This window comes from Notolepis coatsorum (assembly GCF_963971535.1).
Source record: "Notolepis coatsorum genome assembly, chromosome: 10".
Classification (NCBI taxonomy): Eukaryota; Metazoa; Chordata; class Actinopteri; order Aulopiformes; family Paralepididae; genus Notolepis; species Notolepis coatsorum.
Window position 1 is genome coordinate 118,165,973 of NC_140174.1, and position 22,084 is coordinate 118,188,056.

The 22,084-nt window shown below is 43.8% G+C and overlaps 1 protein-coding gene across 1 annotated transcript in view; it reads right to left on the reverse strand.

Annotated features, from left to right (window-relative positions):
• The window catches only part of cenph (centromere protein H), a 51,364-nt gene that overhangs the window by 19,090 nt on the left and 10,190 nt on the right, over nt 1-22,084 (reverse strand). The window contains exons 2-5 of the mRNA XM_084323415.1: nt 10,112-10,310; nt 6,180-6,235; nt 5,651-5,696; nt 5,483-5,551 (exon numbers count right to left, since the gene is read on the reverse strand). Coding sequence (XP_084179541.1) covers nt 5,483-5,551; nt 5,651-5,696; nt 6,180-6,235; nt 10,112-10,281 — 341 coding nt within the window. The 5' untranslated portion in view covers nt 10,282-10,310. The remainder of the gene's footprint in view (nt 1-5,482; nt 5,552-5,650; nt 5,697-6,179; nt 6,236-10,111; nt 10,311-22,084) is intronic.

Below are 22,084 nucleotides of genomic sequence, written 5' to 3' on the forward strand. Positions count from 1 at the left end.
TGACGTGAGACAGCGCCGTAACCGTCCTAGGACGGAACCTCCCGAGCGTGTCGACAACATGCTCTGAGAGGGATGCCCATAGCACTCCAACCGTTGACTGGGAAGAGGAGTACTCTACTTCCAGTCTACAGCAAACCCCAGGCTGGTAGGGACCTGCCTGGTACGAGACCCGACGATCCACCATGACCGCGAAGGACCAGAACGTCGTCAGGGCAGAATACACTTCGTAACCCCTGACGACGCAGAGGCCCCAGTGCGGCCTCCACGCACTTGGTGAAGATGCGGGGAGCCAGAGAAAACCGAACGGCAGCCTCTGGTACTCATACGCTAACCCTGCAAAGGAAGCGTAGGTAAGCCCTAGGATGGAAGATCGGAGATGCGAAAACGCATCCTACAGGTCTATGGAGGAGAACCAGACCCCCACCTGACAGTGTTCAACAGGTAGGAGACGATCCAAAAAATGCTGAACCTTCCCATGGGACAGGTCCAGCATGGGTCTGACATTCCCCCCCTCCCGATTTCTCAGGTACCAGAGAACACCGGGAGGAGAACGCCACAACGATGGCTTGCTTCGTCCACAGAGATTGGATCTCGTTGACCAGAGCTGTCACTGCTGGTGACCCTGACAATAGGGTCTGTACCAAACCCGAAAACGGGTGGGGTTGTGTAAACACAAGTCCCCGCCTCAGCGTTCTCTCCATCCACCTCGACATATGGTACTGCCGTAGTCATATGTGATGACACTCCCAATGCACCCGCCGCCATGTGGTGCAGGTCCGCCAGGAACTGTAGATAGTTGGCCCGGTCCCACCCGCTGTGCATAGCCAACCCTGGACCCTTGCGAGCAGAGCGTTCCGTGGAGTCGGGTCGGAACCTGACACTACCCACGAGGCAATCGCACCCAAGGGGGGACCCCGACAGAAAGGGCCGGTTTGATACGGGGGAAGCTGACATCAATCTAGGTGACAAAAGCCCCCCCACTGAACACCCCTCCAGAACATGCTGAGGAGTTGTTCTGCAGCCGGACATGCAAGGCGTGAGGACCCCATGGGTTCCTACACACCGTAGCCCTGCAGTGATATTACTACCACCCAAATCACGCGTGCCTGCGAGACCACTGCCAATCTTTCAGGAGTGGGAGGCACCAACATGATACCTGGCCTGGCGAAGGCGAGGCCGGGAAAGCCTGCACTGTGTGCCTCAAAAGGTTTCGAGCCCCCCTGCTGACAACACTTATAGTTGACAGACGTAACACCAGGCTCAACCAACACAGCTATGGTGTGGGAGCCGCTTGACAGCACAACATTCTCACGGACAGACCCAGGCTCAGCCATCAACTGGGTGTCAGCCCCTGTCCCCATGAGAAGCGAAAAATGGGGCCGCCCGCGCTTCAACGAAGGCATGCGGTCCGCAGCCAAAGGAAACAATCAGAGCCCCCCTTTTCCGCTGGTGTTGGGGGAGGGAGTGATCGGAGAGCGGGCTGCTCGCGGCAGGACGGCGACGGCTTGTTGTTCAAGCCGAGCCCATCCAACATGGCCGATCCCTCGGCCGCCAAGGCTGTCGGCCTTGTGGACACCTGTCTGTTCAACGCCCAGGATACCTCTGGCGGGGGAAACATGGCCGTCTGTCGAGGGCCTCGTCATCGCCGCTGACGAGGCCGTGCTCTCTCTTCTTCTGGCTGCGCGGTGTGAGGCGGTGTGGGGCCTAGGACAATACCGCCTGCGCTCCAGCAGAAGACCAAAATCCCCTGCAGAGAGGGGAACCCTGAGCGGTTATAGCTTGCGGCTAGGTCAAAGCTAATAACGTCAACAACCTCGCGCGATGTGTCGACGTCGGCTGGCCCTCAAGGCCCCGCCACCAGACACCATATTTTTTTAATAGAAAAAACAGAAATTCGAACACAGTTCTAATCGCTGCCAATTCCATACCGTGGCGGTACAGGCTTTAGCAGCCCACCAGCCACTCGCCAGGCCGACCCACCCATGGCGTCGGCCGGGCGGGGCACTGTTTCAATATGTCAAAAGCAAAGGACTGATGTTAACACGGAGCACCATTGGTGGTTGCAAACAGCAACCTCCACTGTGGTGTGCACCATGAAGGGGTTAAATGAATAAAATAACTAACACCACAAAATACTGTAGAATGAGCAAGCCCATATAATATACAACGTTAAGGGGAGGCGGACCAGAGAAACCAGTCCCGCATTCATTCAAAATATTCACAACAGCACACCAGCCCCAGCTTAGCCCATTTACCCAAAAGGTAAACAAAGCCCCCCCCCCGCACTACTCCCCCAATAGACACCGATTGACCGTCAGCAGGAATGGTTGAGAGGAGAGAAAGCTGTAGCATAGACAGACATTTCTCGTAGCGGAGAGACAGAACAAAACAGTAGCCCACTACACTACTATAGCATAGCGTTCAACGCTACTATGGACAGAAAACAGTCAGCTGAGCCACAACACGGGCCGCCGCTAAGTCCCGTCCTGCAGTAGTATAGATCTACTGCCACCCGCCGAGCCTCAAGCATCGGCTTCCGGGTGGAAACCCTGTTCAAAGCCCCGCCAGGGCACAGGTTTAACGCTACCTGGCTAGGCCTACCTAGTCATGGCACACCCTGTTGACAACCCATTTACCCGTAAAAAGGGTAAAATAGGACTCAGCAAAACCCCCACATTAGCTACCGACTGACCTTCATTGATGAACCGGGCAAGAGGAGGGAAAAGCAGCAACATCCCACGGCGGAGACATTAGAACAGCGTAGCAGTAGTGTTAGCATGTAGCATTAGCATTAGCACGTAGCATTAGCATTAGTTGTTTAACAGCACGCTACCAGGACCGTTTGGAACCCGTTCACTGCAGTGAAACGTCCACCAAACCATCCCGCCCCTGGCGCCGACACACAACATGGTTGTGTAACAAAACAACCCAGCATTACTAACACCCATGCCTGATGACACAGGGCCTACCTGTGTACAAGCTGGCTCGATAGCCAACCTTGCACGCTGCTTCCTGGATCTGCTGTCACCAGATGAGGAAACATCAGAATAGGCCCGACGTGTCGCTGAAACATGCCCCGAAGATTCCAGGGGTAAGCAAACCTCAACAAACTTTCAACATTACGCAATTTCTCATAATCTTTTCATAACAACTAGTTAACATAAGGTGCACTGCATCCGTTATGATGGAAACGAAAATAGAGGAAGAGTGTATTGGTGACCATGCCTACTGTCTTATAGGCTACACCTCCATAGAGGCGGGACCCGGCAAGTGTGGGTGTACTTCTTTTTATTCGTGATGTAGTACAATAGGTACATGAGATGAGGTATATCTCGATAGGCTTAAGAGCGGGACGCGATAAGCCAAGTACGATATATAACCATACTTATATTGACCACGGTATAACATGGGAACATATGGATGAAAAAAATTATTATTTTTCACATACTGAACGATAGATAGTTGATGTCAAATGGGCCATAGTATTGTATCCATAGCTATAATATAGAATACAGTTATAGCTCTACAAACAAGGTGACGCACTCCCATCTTTTAAAGCGTGGAATTGCTACGACGGGCCCCGTCTAATAGGTGGCAGTCAATGAGTTAAGAACAAGGCGCACACAAGTCTGTCAACTTACGACTGCTATTCAGGGATCCTAAACGCTGCTCTAAATTAGGACCGAATCCTAGACAAGGGACGGTTGGTGAATCGCTAAATCGGCCCAAAAATCTCTTAACACATTGACCGCCAAAAACGGCTTACGACGGGTTTGCTGGTCATGCGAATTCCGCCAAACCACGCTGTACGACGTTATTGAGATCATATTTCATTTTTTCACCATGGCATTCATAATTCCGCCACCCAGCCTCTGCTGATACAGTGGGACTCTGCACAACAGTGCAACGCCTCAATACCACCGCCTGGTGGATGATCGGGCGAGTTACAACCGGAAGTTGATCTGGTGATCTCGGTGCATCTGGGAAATCCGTCCGGCAGTCACATATCGTTACATATACGCTATTTTCAGCCTAATTGTTTATTCTTTTCACTGCAAACCAATCTGATCAATATATCACCTATACTACATAAAGCATTTACTGACGATCACGGAATTATAAACGACCCCCCCCCCTTTCATCCGCGCATGACGCATAATGTATACGATCATATACAGTTGATTTTTTTTTTTTTTTTTTGATATTTTTGCACAAATCTTTCCAATATACACAAGACATCTTTCCACAGCATAATATGCAACATCCAAGATTTGTCTTTTTCTTTTTCGTAACATCATACAAAACATACAAAAGACTCATACAAACACATTAACCACTGACATGGAAATTAAAAAAGCACTTACAAAAAAAAACATTACTATACATTGTGCATATATATCCCTGATGCACATACGTTACATGTAGACCGATCTACCTGCGAGCAGGTATGTGCTGCATCTTCTATCGGGATGCCATCTTTCTCCATAGTGCATGTGAGAGGATGCGTCTCAAATATATGTAGGTGTGCGTGAGAACATGTATGAATGTGTGTCTCAGATATGTGTATGTGGGTACGTGTCTCACGTAAGTATGTGTGTATGTCTCATACGTGTGTGTGTGCATCTCTCAGGTACGTGACTGTAATCCTACCTTCTGTGTGTGTCTCGTATCCATGTGCGTCTCTGCCACCTGTGTGAGTGTATATCTCAGGTGTGTATATGCATGTGCGTCTCTACAGTTGAATTTTTTAATATAGTGTGTATCGGGAATAAACGGCAGTTGATAACCTATATATGCGTTTATGCCTATAACTCACGTTCTATGAATTACTGCAGAAAACGATAAAAACATACTTATATTCTAAAAGGTATTTTTGGAAGAATCTATGAATGAAAAAGTATAACGTTCCTACATCCTGAACGATAGATAATCGATGTTGAATGGGCCATAGTAATGTCAATTTAGCAATACAATTTAAAAAGTTATAGCCCTGCAAAGAAGGTGAACATCTCCATAGGCTTAGACTGGTGGCAGTGATCATACATTGATGGATAGAAGCGTGGCAGTCAATGTGTTAAGTGGCGCTAAGAAATTTGTCAGATCTTTTGTCCTAAGTCCATTGGTGAATGAGACCCATTGTCCTGTGAAGTCCTGTCTATTCTTATTATTATTGTATTATGTGTTGTCATGTGTTTTATATTTTGTATTTCATGTAAAAGAAAAGAAAGAAAGAATTATTCGTTTACAAAAAAGATAAAGAAAATTGTGAATTTTTATTTCTGATTGCTGAGTGGTATGTTGTGTGTGTGGTTCACGGTGAGGTCCGGGGGTGGGGGGAGAGCGAGCGAGTGTCCATGTATATTGTGTATTTTTTTATGTATTATTATTGTATTGTGATATGTCCTTGTTTCATGTTTGAAAAAAATATATATACATTTGATCCAAAAAAGATTTACATTTATATAAAAAAAAATACTTGTACCTGTGAAACGCCAACGACTTGTTGAAATGTTTCGTCCTTGCATTCTCCAACTCACTGATACAATCGGGCCTGTGACAGAATTCAAAGCCAAAATGCACGTCAATCCCAATCAGCGGTCATCTCGAAATCACGTTTAGATTATTTAGTAGATCAAAACTCCAGACTCACAGGTCTCTCTCGGCTTCCGACGCGCTGCACTGACTCTTGCTTTGTCCTGTCGTGGGAAACACATGGATAATTACGCTCTCTGTATACGATTTGTCGGTTTCAGATTTGTGTACTTGCTGTGAATAGTGTGAATTGCCTATATTTATTGTAAGGTATGATATAACCAATAGGGCATACAGAACCTCATCTGCACCTTTGTTTACACTGTACATTTTTCTCAACTTTTTATATTCAGAGATAACTATATTGTTTTACACCGTTTATTCTTCTCATATTCAGTTAATTATATTGTTTACACTGTTTATCTTTCTCATATTCAGAGTTAATTATATAGTTTACACTGATTATTTTCCGATCTAATTATATTGCCTCGTCTTTCTACTATTACCCTGCCCATACCTGTACCTCCCCTCCCCACGTGCTGCTATGATGCCCGAATTTCCCCAAGGAGATCAATAAAGGAATATCTTATCTCATCTTAATGCATACGTGTGCATTTTTGTGTGTGGGGGTACATTTCGTCACATACCTGCATGGAGCTTGGCTTTCATCTCTAAACACTGGTTTGCCATTTGAGCGGTTATCCTGCAATGAGAGAAACCGTCATAGATTTCAATATTTTCCATTCTACCAACTTGTTTATGACATGTGGGCATGACTCTGTTATACGAGCGTAAGATGAGCGTTACATTCACATTTACATTTAGTCATCTAGCTGAATGCTTTTATCCAAAGCAACTTACAAATTGTGTACAACAAGTCAGCAAGAGCTACCTCTCTGGCAGCTAAGGGTCAGTGGCATTGTTCGTCAAACAGTGTCTAACTTGAATGTTGTTATGTAGTAGTATAGACATATTAGCTTGACAGGTAGTAGTATAAGGATAGTAACAGTGGTACAATACATAATAGTAAAAGACTTTTTCTAACTACACACCCCAAGACCCCTACGCTCTGCATCTTCTAACTACACACCCTCAAGACCCCTACGCTCTGCATCTTCTACACACCCTCAAGACCCCTACGCTCTGCATCTTCTAACTACACACCCTCAAGACCCCTACGCTCTGCATCTTCTAACTAGACACCCTCAAGACCCCTACGCTCTGCATCTTCTAACTACACACCCTCAAGACCCCTACGCTCTGCATCTTCTAACTAGACACCCCAAGACCCCTACGCTCTGCATCTTCTAACTACACACCCTCAAGACCCCTACGCTCTGCATCTTCTACACACCCTCAAGACCCCTACGCTCTGCATCTACTAACTACACACCCTCAAGACCCCTACGCTCTACATCTTCTAACTACACACCCTCAAGACCCCTACGCTCTGCATCTTCTAACTACACACCCTCAAGACCCCTACGCTCTGCATCTTCTAACTAGACACCCTCAAGACCCCTACGCTCTGCATCTTCTAACTAGACACCCTCAAGACCCCTACGCTCTGCATCTTCTAACTACACACCCTCAAGACCCCTACGCTCTGCATCTTCTAACTAGACACCCCAAGACCCCTACGCTCTGCATCTTCTAACTACACACCCTCAAGACCCCTACGCTCTGCATCTTCTACACACCCTCAAGACCCCTACGCTCTGCATCTACTAACTACACACCCTCAAGACCCCTACGCTCTACATCTTCTAACTACACACCCTCAAGACCCCTACGCTCTGCATCTTCTAACTACACACCCTCAAGACCCCTACGCTCTGCATCTTCTAACTAGACACCCTCAAGACCCCTACGCTCTGCATCTTCTAACTACACACCCTCAAGACCCCTACGCTCTGCATCTTCTACACACCCTCAAGACCCCTACGCTCTGCATCTACTAACTACACACCCTCAAGACCCCTACGCTCTACATCTTCTAACTACACACCCTCAAGACCCCTACGCTCTGCATCTTCTAAATACACACCCTCAAGACCCCTACGCTCTGCATCTTCTAACTACACACCCTCAAGACCCCTACGCTCTGCATCTTCTAACTACACACCCTCAAGACCCCTACGCTCTGCATCTTCTAACTACACACCCTCAAGACCCCTACGCTCTGCCTCTTCTACACACCCTCAAGACCCCTACGCTCTGCATCTTCTAACTACACACCCTCAAGACCCCTACGCTCTGCATCTTCTAACTAGACACCCTCAAGACCCCTACGCTCTGCATCTTCTAACTACACACCCTCAAGACCCCTACGCTCTGCAACTTCTAACTAGACACCCTCAAGACCCCTACGCTCTGCATCTTCTAACTACACACCCTCAAGACCCCTACGCTCTGCATCTTCTAACTACACACCCTCAAGACCCCTACGCTCTGCATCTTCTAACTACACACCCTCAAGACCCCTACGCTCTACATCTTCTAACTACACACCCTCAAGACCCCTACGCTCTGCATCTTCTAAATACACACCCTCAAGACCCCTACGCTCTGCATCTTCTAACTACACACCCTCAAGACCCCTACGCTCTGCATCTTCTAACTACACACCCTCAAGACCCCTACGCTCTGCATCTTCTAACTACACACCCTCAAGACCCCTACGCTCTGCATCTTCTAACTACACACCCTCAAGACCCCTACGCTCTGCATCTTCTAACTACACACCCTCAAGACCCCTACGCTCTGCATCTTCTAACTACACACCCTCAAGACCCCTACGCTCTGCATCTTCTAACTACATACCCTCAAGACCCCTACGCTCTGCATCTTCTAACTACACACCCTCAAGACCCCTACGCTCTGCATCTTCTAACTACACACCCTCAAGACCCCTACGCTCTGCATCTTCTAACTACACACCCTCAAGACCCCTACGCTCTGCATCTTCTAACTACACACCCTCAAGACCCCTACGCTCTGCATCTTCTAACTACACACCCTCAAGACCCCTACGCTCTGCATCTTCTAACTACACACCCTCAAGACCCCTACGCTCTGCATCTTCTAACTACACACCCTCAAGACCTCTACGCTCTGCATCTTCTAACTACACACCCTCAAGACCCCTACGCTCTGCATCTTCTAACTACACACCCTCAAGACCTCTACGCTCTGCATCTTCTAACTACACACCCTCAAGACCCCTACGCTCTGCATCTTCTAACTACACACCCTCAAGACCTCTACGCTCTGCATCTTCTAACTACACACCCTCAAGACCCCTACGCTCTGCATCTTCTAACTACATACCCTCAAGACCCCTACGCTCTGCATCTTCTAACTACACACCCTCAAGACCCCTACGCTCTGCATAGTCTAACTACACAACCTCAAGACCCCTACGCTCTGCATCTTCTAACTACACACCCTCAAGACCTCTACGCTCTGCATCTTCTAACTACACACCCTCAAGACCCCTACGCTCTGCATCTTCTAACTACACACCCTCAAGACTCCTACGCTCTACATCTTCTAACTACACACCCTCAAGACCCCTACGCTCTGCATCTTCTAACTACACACCCTCAAGACCTCTACGCTCTGCATCTTCTAATTACACACCCTCAAGACCCCTACGCTCTGCATCTTCTAACTACACACCCTCAAGACCTCTACGCTCTGCATCTTCTAACTACACACCCTCAAGACCCCTACACTCTGCATCTTCTAACTACACACCCTCAAGACTCCTACGCTCTGCATCTTCTAACTACACACCCTCAAGACCCCTCCACTCTGCATCTTCTAACTACACACCCTCAAGACTCCTACGCTCTGCATCTTCTAACTACACACCCCCAAGACCCCAACGCTCTGCATAGTCTAACTACACACCCTCAAGACCCCTACGCTCTGCATCTTTTAACTACACACCCTCAAGACCCCTATGCTCTGCATCTTCTAACTACACACCCTCAAGACCTCTACGCTCTGCATCTTCTAACTACACAGCCTCAAGACCTCTACGCTCTGCATCTTCTAACTACACACCCTCAAGACCTCTACGCTCTGCATCTTCTAACTACACACCCCCAAGACCCCTACGCTCTGCATCTTCTAACTACACACCCTCAAGACCCCTACGCTCTGCATCTTCTAACTAATCTTCTAATTGATCTTCAATCAATATCTGAATTATTATTTTTATTTTTTTATTGAATAAAATAACTACTAACCTACTGTCTTTTATGACCATGCACTCTCATACTAAGGAATCTACCTGGTCTACATTGCTAATATGTCTCTACTACTATGCACTCAAGTTCGACACTGTTTGATGAACATTCTTACTGACCCTTAGCTGCCAGAGTTGTACCTTCCTGCTGACTTGTTGTACACAACTTGTAAGTCGCTTCGGATGAAAGCGTTCAGCTAAACGACTACATGTAAATTCCACCAGTGTGGCGCGAGGACACAGAACAGCCCGCTTCGCTGAAAGGCGTGAACTAAATCACTCAGTCGTGTCGCGGTGGAACTGGGCGTGGCTTGGGAAGAGAACCTCAGTAGGTCTGTGGTCAAGGTGTCCGTCCCGTCCGAGTCCCCAGGTGTGGGACGGTCCTGGGGCACTGTGGCCTCCACCCCCTCTTCTTCTTCATCGGACGGCTTCATCTCAACTCGCCGGCGGCCTCCGGGGGACGGAGGAGACGTAGCGGCGGGGCAGGGCTCCATCGGTGGGGGGGTTGTGCAATTTGTCCGATCTAAGAGCAAAAAAAACTTGCAATCAATTCAAATGGTAGTTACTTTGGGAAACGGGTGGTCTGCGATTCTCGTGATGCAACTGTGGGCCAGGGATCAGCCGTAGTTGTGGCCCAAGCAGTAGGGGTGTGGACATTTCTCGATTCTAAGATGCATCGCGATGCGGACGTGGACGATTATGCATCGATACAGTGACAGAACATAATCGATTATTAAAATATATATATATATTTTTTTTTGGTTTACTCTCTTGCTAGCTTTTATGTTTTTACAATGTAGCGCTTTGGGATTTGCTCCACAACTATATAGCGCCCTACAAATCAAATATATTATTATTATTGTATTATTAAAGCTAGTGCTCTGGTCATGCATCCACTCAACTCATAGAAAATACAGCATCAGGCTATTCTAAAAGTATTGATACTAATACTAATAAAAAGAGTATTGAACCGTTTTTAACAGCTGGGTATCGAGATACCTTTCTACTAGTATCTGTATCATGAAACACTAGTAAAGACATTTATTTTGACATTCTTTCAAAAATAAATAAAATAAAATATAAATAAGGTAATTTATCTGACTGCTTGTATTGATGAAAAGGTATCCATGTGCAGTAATATAGATTATAAAATTGAGGATGTAATATTATTGAGCTGCATCGAGATGCATCGTAGAATCGAATCGAAGACAGCTGAATAATAACAATAAGAAGAATAAGAACAATAAAGTATTAACACTTTCAGTGCCAGCAGGGGGCGCACGATTTAGTGCTTGAGTGCCACCACCCACTTCAATGATAGCGCTCTCATATTTGCGAACGCATAAACTACATCTTAAATTATGGCTATGTGTCTAATCTGGCCGTCGCTTATCAATGACTTGTTTGCAGTCAACATTGTCGAAACGGATTTTTTTTTTTAAATCGGTTCATTTCCGTTTTATACCATTTTGAAAAACGCTAGTTTTTTGAACGTTTCAGGAAAATATAAATATTCTGTGATAAACGCCCTTTACTGGAATATTCTGGAATACACAAAACTTTGTAATTTTTCGGCCTATTTATGAATCGTTTTCAAATAAACGCTAGATTATCGATAGTATGTGTACTTATGCACGCTATAGAAGCGGGCTGAAATATTGATTCTCTCATTTCCTGATCTCGCACACACACACACGCATAGGGCAAACGCTGATATCTCTGTGAAAATAGCTCTGATTATCCTAAGACTGGTCAAATAAATTCCTTACCTCAGATCAGATGTTATCCAAAAAGATTATTCCAATTCCTGATCGCCATTCCAAATATCGATCACGTTTATTGATTCAGCGTTGGGTACTGTAAATACATAATCCATGCGTTTTCCGGGCGGGCGATCACAATGGATTCTTCAGTTGGCTTGACGGAAAAGTTAAATGAGGAAACTGGCCCGCCCCCCCCCCCCCCCATCAGTCTAAAGTAATGGGGTGCAGTTACACAGGGAGAGACGATAGGGGGCGGTATCTTCCCAATTGAGCTCAGAGAGAGTCTGCAACACTAACCTGAGGCTCGATTGATGAAATATGAATTCAAATCGCCAATAAAAAAGAAATGCGACAAACAACCGCTATATAGCGTTGGCGGTAGAGCTGCCGCGATTACCGCATTACCGCGGTATCGCTGTTACATTACGGCCACCGCAGAGTAGGCTGAATACCGCATCACCGCTGTTTTTTATAATAATAATAATAAAGTACCCTCCTCTCGTTGGGCTTGCGGCTCTGCAGATATACCCTACTCCTCTATCGAGGTTCCAAGCGACCCTATTGGGTACCAGAAAAGTCACGTGAAACATTGCAGACCACCGATTGGTCAGAAGAGAGACGCGTCACGTTGGAGCGTCCTGCAGTTTTTTACGTCCTGAATGTCAGCCATTGATCAGAGCTCATCACAATACGGCTAATAACGTTAGCTTTAGCTCCCCGCCGGAGTGGACTACCATCGCTCCTCAGGAGTACTAAACGAGACATAATGATTTTACTGTCTGCAACGAATGTTATAATAAAAGCCCTTCGTTCTATACACTTGTCTGATTGAAAACTTTATTAACAGACCGCAGAATGGGACAACTCAGCACGCTCTGAGCAAAGAAAGGAACTGAGATGGTCCGGTAAGTACGCTGATGTTATTGAACGTATAACTATATAATGTTAATGCCACAAAACGAATGCCTTTATTATAAAGTAGTAACTTTATAGTAATAATAATAAGAAAGGGTCGGGGGGGTAACCACCCCTGCCCGCGACACCGAGTGAACGGCGCACGACCAGAGGGGAAACTTCGAATCCGTGTTTCACTTTCAATAACTAATGCGTGCTTGCCGAATCCCAAACAATATTCATGCTGCAAAGTCATCCTCTAAAGATAGACATTTAGACTAGAGGCAGGCTATATGCTATAAAGAGTAGACTACTACTAAAAAAAAAATGCATTCAAACTTTTTTTTTAAATTTTTTGTGTGCGTGCGGTAATAACCGCGGCGGTAGGAAATATTTTGCAAATTTGTGCGGTAAGGAAAACATCAATACCGCGGCAGCTCTAGTTGGCGGCACTCAGCGGTCGGCATGAACTAACGACAAAACGCGTGGCTGGCATTCAAAGTGTTAATAAAGTAGGTTGAGCATCAAACACTTAATTTCCTGCATTACTTAATTCTTGATCCAATTTTTTTCTCCCATCCCAATTTCGCTGTGCCAATTCTCCCCTCCCCTGTCTTGAACGTTGCTTGCATATGCCCCCCACTGGCCGGTTGTAGGGAGGATAGAAGCCTTGCATCACGTGTCCCCTCCGATACACAAGGAGGGAGCCTGTCACATCTTTTCACCTGCCAGCGCGGACTCTCATTGGCAAGGTCAGGTGTAACGTGTGGGAGGCTCACACTACCCCCGCCATTTCCTGTCTCTGCTGTGCAGGTGTCCCCCAACCGACCTGTAGGAGTCGCTGTCCACAACGTCCAGATTACCACCCATCGACTTCCACCCGCTAACTCTGCCAATTGAGTTAGTATGACGGCCGGCCCAAGCCGGAGGCAACGGCGATAGCCGGATTCGAACCCGGTGTCTCTTGCGTTGGTGATGAGCGCAATGTCTGCTGCGCCACCCAGCCGCCTCTGCATTACTTAATTATCCTTTTTAACACTGTGACAATACAGAAGGTTAGCCCTTTACTATCACACAACCGATGGCATCCGCAGAGCTAATGATGCTAATGATGGAGCATCGCCGTCGGTTGTGTGATAGTAAAGGGTTAACCTTCTGTCGTGTGGCAGTGAAAGGGTTAATGGGGGGACTTTTTATCAGAGTACAATTTTACCTTGGTATTTCTACTTCTACTTAAAAAAGGTGCTGTATAAGTGGGTTTTTTTGGTTATATAAATCCGACAATCACTGGTATAGAGTGTCTGGTCAGTAACATGGGTTCCATCTGGTATGAACGAATAGTTTAATTTGGCTCCATTCCTGTAGGTGGAATCTGAGCCTATACTAAGCTGTCTACTGTATAAACACTCAATGACTATAGTGCAGTGCACTGATTAATGAACGGTCAAAATAACCCGATACCCCAATGTACTTTCAAAACCGCTCTTAAAGAGCACCTACGGAGGGGAGCTCCAGTAGCTCACCACGTACCGCGAGTGCTATTTCAGCGCCGTGGACAACCGTGCTCGTCACGGATCTGGGGCTGAGCGAGTTCGAATCCCGGACTGCAGCCGTGCCTTTCCCAGAGTGTCTTCCCCCCCATCTGAACCCTTTCAGCCTGCTTCTGTCGGTCGAACTTGACCAAGTATAAATGCGATAAACGTATAAAAGAGCCAGGGAAATGGCCAAAGTTTAAAAAAAAAAAGAGCACCTACGGCAGGCTGCAATTCGAGACTGGCCACCGTAAAGGTCCAACCCCCCCCCCCCCCCCCCAAATAGACAGCCTCCTCCCCATCATATGTATATTCTCTGTTAGGACCTCTGGGTAACAGTACTGTATATTTGCATATCGTATATGTCACAAATGTAACAGTACTATATACCTGTATGTCATTTATGTCCCTATGCCATAAATGTCATGATGTCATGTGTGTTGTGTATGTCATAAATGTCACTATGAATTGAAAATGGGGGACCCTGATGTAAAGACAAACGTCTTTCTCTGGTCTGCATCCCCTTAACAATTGTGTGAGCCGTACTGTATTTTACCCATTCTGCAATCTGTTAAGGCATAACAAAAAATATTGTTTGTTTCCTGTTGGTTGTCAGTTAAGGCCATGGGTAGGTAGGGAATTTATTTAATTTTTTATTTTATTCTTTCCCACGGCGACTATGGATAGGGAATTTCTTTATTTAATTAACCCATTCTCTGCCGGAGCTTATATCCATCCTTGTAGCCTCTCTGCCAGCACTATTTGTCTATGGAGATGTTCACCTTCTTTGCAGGGCTATAACTTTTTAACACTATGGTCGCCAAAAACGCCGTAGCACGTCTTTCCCCGCCATGCTCATTCTGCCAAAGACGCCGTACCACGTCTTTGATATCAATATTTCAAAAATCTGTGATCGAAAACATATTTCTCCCCCGGAGACTTGAGATCTACTGTTGATCCCCTCTCAACTCTCCAACGGTTCAAGAGCGCCATCTGGTGGCCGATCGGCGGATCGCCCAGAGCGGAAACAGGAAATGGAAGCTGGTGCTCATTTCAATTCGGTCCGATCACACGGTAATAGTCCCAGGACTCGAGCTAGACACAACGGATAGCAATCCGTTACCAATAACTCGATAAACAACATGATTTGGACGTATATACTATTATACAACCTGGAAATGGATCGCATATTTCTCCATCCCATAATAGGAATATTTCTGTTCCACGCTCATCGCCCAACGCTATGAGGAAGCTACGGTAAGATTCAGCGTTATTTTTTAACGTGTTCGATACTAACTGCTCTAATGATCATATCACCCACACTAGATGAATCATCTAACGTTGGCCACGGAATTATAAACGTTCCCCCCATCCGGTCAATATCAGATGATCAGTAGTAGTGTTGTCACGATACTGGAATTTCGACTTCGATACGATACCTTGAAAAGTATCGATACTTCGATACCATTTCGATACCAAAAAAAATATATATATATTTTTCTTTTTCTTTTTTTTAAACAAATTTAGCTTTTGTTGCTGGTTGATTCTCCTCAGCTTCTCTCTGGTACTATAAGAGAAGATAAATATAACACTTTTAAAACCCTTTGTTTATCTTTAGATCACACATTTAAAAATAACTGTTCATCTCACTTCAATCATTTTTATTGCAGAACATGGTATTTTCTCAAGCAGACAGATGTAAACACTGTAATCTGTGTTGCATGTACCTGACAAACTGAACTGTTTGTATTACAGTTAGTAACAGTTTCGATTTTTATTTAAAGATAACGAGAGAGAGAGAGAGAGAGAGAGAGAGAGAGGCTATGCTCGGAGCATTTTAGTAACGTTACATTTTCAACAAGATTGCTGCTATTTAAACACTTCATGGAAACGGGGTAACGTTAACCTTATGTCGACTGTAGTATTGTATGACCTCGACATAACGTTTAAACGTTAACGTTACTCCGTTTCCATGCAGTAATTATAAAGGTGGGCAGCTAAGCTAACGGAGCTAATGGCTAGCAGTAGCTAACGTTAGCTGATAGCTGTAACGTTACAGAGAGTAGAGTACAGTAGAGTTAATGGTTTAATGCTTCAGTCACAGTGACGTTGAAAGAGCAGCTGTCACGAACCTCTTTCATTTCTTTATGGAGATCCGCGCTGGCACTGCTCTGTAACACCGCTTGCAAATAGCATTGGGGCATTTTTAGCTTGTCCTTCGTTGTTTACTTCAAACCCGAAGTACCTCCAAACAGCACTTCTGCTGTTTTCTTTATCCACAAGCACAAGTTGCGGAGGCTCTGCATTTGCCATCTTCAGCTAAAATGTCTGAAGACGGCTCTGTGAGGGGGAGGGCTGGACTCGGAGGAGGCGGAGGGGCAAGCGAGCTCTGAACAGCGTGTCAACAACTTGCTGTAGAACACTCGCCAGCTGGTACCGATACTGCAGAAAGTATCGGTATTTCGGGAAATGAGTATCGAAGCCGTTTTAAATATTCAGTATCGATATGTATCGATACTTCGATATTTTTGACAACACTAATCAGTAGTAACTTCTAGAAGCACGTCCATTTGAAATGTTTTATCTCGCGCAGATTCCTATCAAACTGTATTTGATCATCAATATAATGCATTTGGGGCTATAAATCACGTTCTGGAGAAAGCTGCAGAAAACGATAAAAACATACTTATACTTTAGACCGTATTTTAGTATGAATATGTGAATGAAAAAGTATAACGTTGCTACACCCTGAACAATAGATACTTGACGTTGAATGGGCCATAGTAATGTCAATTTAGCAATACAATTTAAAAAGTTATAGCCCTGCAAAGAAGGTAAACATCCCCATAGACAAATAGAGCTGGCGGAGGATGGTATATTAAGAATATAAGCCTGGCGACCAAAGTGTTAAATTGTATTGCTAAATTTACATTACTATGGCCCATTCAACATCAATTATCTATCGTTCAGGATGTAGGAACGTTTTACTTTTTCATTCACACATTCATACTAAAATACCGTCCAGAGTATAAATATGTTTTTATCGTTTTCTGCTGTATTTCATAGAACGTGAGATATAGCCATAAATGCATATATTAGATGATCAAATGCAGTTTGATACCGATCAACGTTATATAAAAAAATTCAACTGTACATGATCCTAAACTTCATGACTGGTCATCTGCTGGTGACCGGAGGGGGGGGGGGGGGGGGGGGGGTCGTTTATAATGCAATGACCGACGTTAAATGATTCATGTAGTATGGGTGATATATAGATCAGAGCAGTTTGTATGGATAATAATAATCAAAAACGCTGAAACTCACGGCAGCTTCCTCTTACCGTTGGGCGATCACACTGGCGCAAACAGATCCCAGTTATGTGATGTTGATCTTGATCCAGTTCCGGTTTGTATAATACTAATATACGTCCAATCATGTTGTTTATCGAGTTATGGCAACGGATCGATATGCACGGTGTCTGGATAGAGTCCCGCGAGCGATAGCGAGTGGCCGGACGGAATAGGGGATGGACTAAGCACTTCCGGCCACTTCCGGTTTTGGCAACTCGCCGATCGGCCACCAGGTGGCGGTATTGAAGCGTTGCAGAGTTGAGCGGAGTCCTACAACACCAGCAAAGACTCCGTGGGTGAAATGTGAATACCATGACGAAAATATGAGATATTGATCTCAAAGACGCCGTAACCAGTCATTGGCAGATTACGCATGGCGAGGAATGACGTGTAAACACGTCATCGGCGGAGAAAGGGTTAAAATGTTCACAACAACATGGATGCATGTACTCTGCCAGCATGTTTAATATCCATAATACTAAAGGTTTGACTAATATTTCTATGAAACTTTATTCTAAAAGAAAATATATATATATCTTTTTTATAGATTTTTTTTTTTTAAACTCATAAAATATATTGGGTCGCACCTAAATTGGCAGGGTCGGTCGGCAACCGGAAACAAACCATTATTTTTTTTAGGCCTAAATAAAGTTCTCATTCATTCATACTACAATTGTTGTTCCATACAGACTTTTAAATGTTATATTGTAATATGTGTATTGTTTCATGCGTATAAATAGCCATTACGCATTCATGGTCACTGTGATGAAATATCTACCTGTCAATCTAGCCTGTTGCTAATTACTGATTATTTCCACCTGCAGGTCCCTACTGTAGCTACAAACGTGACCAAGAAGAAAAACAAACCGAAGAATAAGAAAAAGAAGGAGACCAAGAGAGCAATGAAAGGACATGAAGAGAGTCAGGACAAACCTGTCAAAGAGAACACCAGGACAACCAGTCAAAGACCCAACTCTTCTGGAAGTAAGACAGAAGTTGACCCATCATCAATTCGAGCTTATTTCCAACCTGCAAAGGCCATAAGCGCGAAGCGACCGAGGGAAATTGGATCACTAAGCTCAGAATCTGGGACCAGCCCACCAGTAAAGAAGCGGGCTGATGACCAGGAAGATATTCAACAGCCACCTGGCCAACGACAAAGCCTCCAAGGCTCAACCAAAGCAGGTTCCATCAGACCAGCTGATCACACACCCTGCACGAAGCAACAGCCTAAGAGGGATGGCGTCAACACAGGGTGAACAACATGAATAAGAGGTACCATAAGGTCTTGTAGGCCTTATGTTGTGTTTTTAATCAAATTTTATACTTTAATATGGATGTTGAATTACTTAACATTCCAAATAAAGGGGTAAAAATTGCACATATAAATATAAATAGTATTAGAAATAAAGTACAGGAAGTTGGATGTCTGTTACATGTAAACAACATACACATTATGGCTGTGTCTGAATCTCACTTGGACCAGTCATTTGACGATGATGAGGTATTGATTCAGGGATATAGTATTTATAGGAGGGATAGAAATAGATTTGGAGGAGGTGTAATGATGAATGTACAGAATCATATTCCTGTGAAACAAAGGAATGATTTTATGTCAAAAGAAATTGAAGTGATATGGTTACAGGTCCATCTTCCTCACCTTAAGCCTATTTTGATAGGATGCTGCTATAGACCTCCAAATGCAAACGCTGTATATATGAACAATGTATGTGAGATGATTGATAAAGTTTCTGATGGGAAAAATGAAATGTATTTATTAGGTGATCTGAATATTGATTGGTTTTCTGTACACTGCTCACTAAAGAAAAAACTAGTAGATATAGTGAATGCATGTGATCTAGTACAGCTGGTCAACCAACCAACTAGAACGCAAACAAGCAAGGCTGGAAAATCGTCTACATGCATCGACCATGTGTACACTAATAGTGCAGAGCTATGTTCAAAAGTTATATCAGCTAATATAGGATGCACTGATCATAATATTATAGCATTCACTAGAAAGGCAAAAATACCAAAAGCTGGACCTAAGATTATACATAAAAGATCATATAAGAATTTCAGGGAAGAGGAATTTGTCAAAGATATTGAAAACATATCATGGGATGATGTATATAAAGAGGATAACCCAGAAGAAGCACTAAGTATATTTATGAAGAGGTTTATCCAAGTAGCAGACAGACATGCGCCTATAGTTAAGTGTACAGTGAAAACAGTAAGGGCACCCTGGTTAGATGAAGACTTAAAAGATTGTATGGCAGAAAGAAATGCAGCAAAAAGTAAAGCATGTGAGTCTGGATGTCTGGTTGATTGGCAGAACTACCGCAAGCTTAAGTGAAAAATGACAGTAAACAGTTATGGAAAACATTTAACACTGTACTAGGAAGGGGGAATAATAATGTACCTAGCTTTATTGAGGTTGATGGGGCATTTATAACAAAGCCTGTTGATATAGCTCGGTATTTCAATGACTTCTTCTTGTGTAAGGTTGAAACTCTAAGGAATAATATGTGTATGAGTAATGTAAAATATAATGATAACATATTAGAAAGGATTATGAAAGATAAAAAATGCTCATTTAGTCTATGTTCTGTTGACACTAAAATGGTGGAGGAAATGTTGTCAGATATAAAAAAGGAAAAACCAGCGGGACTGGATAACATGGATGGTAGACTACTGAAGGTTTCAGCAAAGCATGTAGCAGGTACGGTCACACATATTATAAATCAAAGCATTAAATATGGTATATGTCCAAAAGTCTGGAAGGAGGCTAAAATCATTCCTTTACAGAAAAATGCAAAAGTCAACCTGTCGGGTGCAAACAGTCGCCCTGTGAGCATTTTGCCAGTGTTAGCGAAGATAAGAGAAAATAGTGTTTACACAAATTCAGAGTTACTTCAATGACAATGAATTGAATACTGATTTTCAGCATGCCTATAGGGATGGTTACTCAACAGCGACAGCGTTGACACAGCTAGTAGATGATTGTCTAATGGATATTGATAGAAAGAAATTAGCAGGATCAGTGATGTTAGACTTCAGTGCAGCATTTGATGTTATGGATCATGAAATACTACTGGAGTGGAGAAACTTAAAGACTATGGCTTTGCTTCATCGTCAGTTTCATGGATAACTAGCTACTTATACAGTAGAAAACAGAGAGTATTTTTTAACGGTAGCCTATCTGAAGCGAAAAATGTTAAGTATGGAATTCCGCAGGGAAGCTGCCTTGGACCTCTGTTATTCACCATTTATACAAATGATTTGCCGTTAATTTTAGAGCAAGCAAAGGTGGCTATATATGCGAATGATACAACCCTGTACATGGCATACTCCTCTGTGGAAGATCTGGGTGTGGCACTAAATAAAGAGCTACAAAAAGTAGAAGAGTGGATTAGAGCGAATAGAATGGTTTTAAATATAGCAAAAACAAAGTGTATTTTAATGGGTTCACACCATATGCTAATTGCTAATCCAAAATTAAAAATAATAATGGGGGGAACTGAAATTGAACAGGTAGAAGAAGCAAAGCTACTAGGTATAACATTGGACAGTAATCTGAACTGGTCAACGCATATAAATAACATAACAAAAAAGATGGGGAGAGGGCTGGCTTTAATTAGAAGATGTGCAGAATTCCTAACTCCAGAGTCGGTGATCCATGTTATCCAGGCTCTGATCCTTTCACATCTGGATTACTGTCCGGGGATCTGGGGAAGTGCTGGAAGAGAAAAACTGGGAAAACTACAAATGACACAGAACAAAGCAGCACCTTGCTCTGAATTGTAGGAAAAGGTCAAACATAGTAAGCATGCATGAAAAACTGTCATGGTTAATGGTAGAACAAAGACTAAATGTAAATATCATAATGTTTTTTAGAAATATATATAAGAACAAAAAACCTGTTTGTCTATATGATGAGATACAATTCACAATCAACAGACACAGTTACTCCACCAGGCATGTGTCAATGGAAAGATGTACTGTAAAGATGCCAAGAACAAATGCAATGAAAAGGACTGTGATGTATAGAGCCATGACTGCATGGAATTCCTTACCACCTGCACTAACTAGGGTTGAAGACAAACAGACATTTAAAAAACACCTTAAAAATCATATAAGAAAGAGTGGTACTGTCAGTTAAGTAAACATAGTGGGTGATTGAGAAGATGGGTATGTGTGATTGTTGAACTTAGATTTTTAATATATTTGTATATTGTATTGAGATGTATTGTTGTGCTTTAAGTGAACATATATGCCTTGAAACATGATTGAGTAGATGGGTATGTGTGATTGGTGAACTTAGATATTTTATTATATAATATTTTTAGGTGTTATTGAGGTGTATTGTTTTATTGTATTGTATTGTATTAATTGTATTGTATTGATTGTATTGTATTGATTTGTGTGGACCCCAGTAATAGTAGCCTATGCCTGTGGCAATGGCTAATGGGGATCAGAATAAACTAAACTAAACTAAACTAAACATGTTGTCGATTACAGCCTAGTTAACCCTTTCACTGCCGCACTACCAAAACGGTTAACCCTTTCACTGCGACAATACACAGAACTAGGTTAACCCTTTCACTGCGACAATACACAGAAGCAGGGAACAAACTTAACTTTTTGACTTACCAGCCATTTGGCTGGTAGATTTTTAAAAGTACCAGCCGGGCAGATTTTTTACTAGCCAAAAATTATAAATAGCTTTTTAGTATATCGCCATGTGTTATTATTACA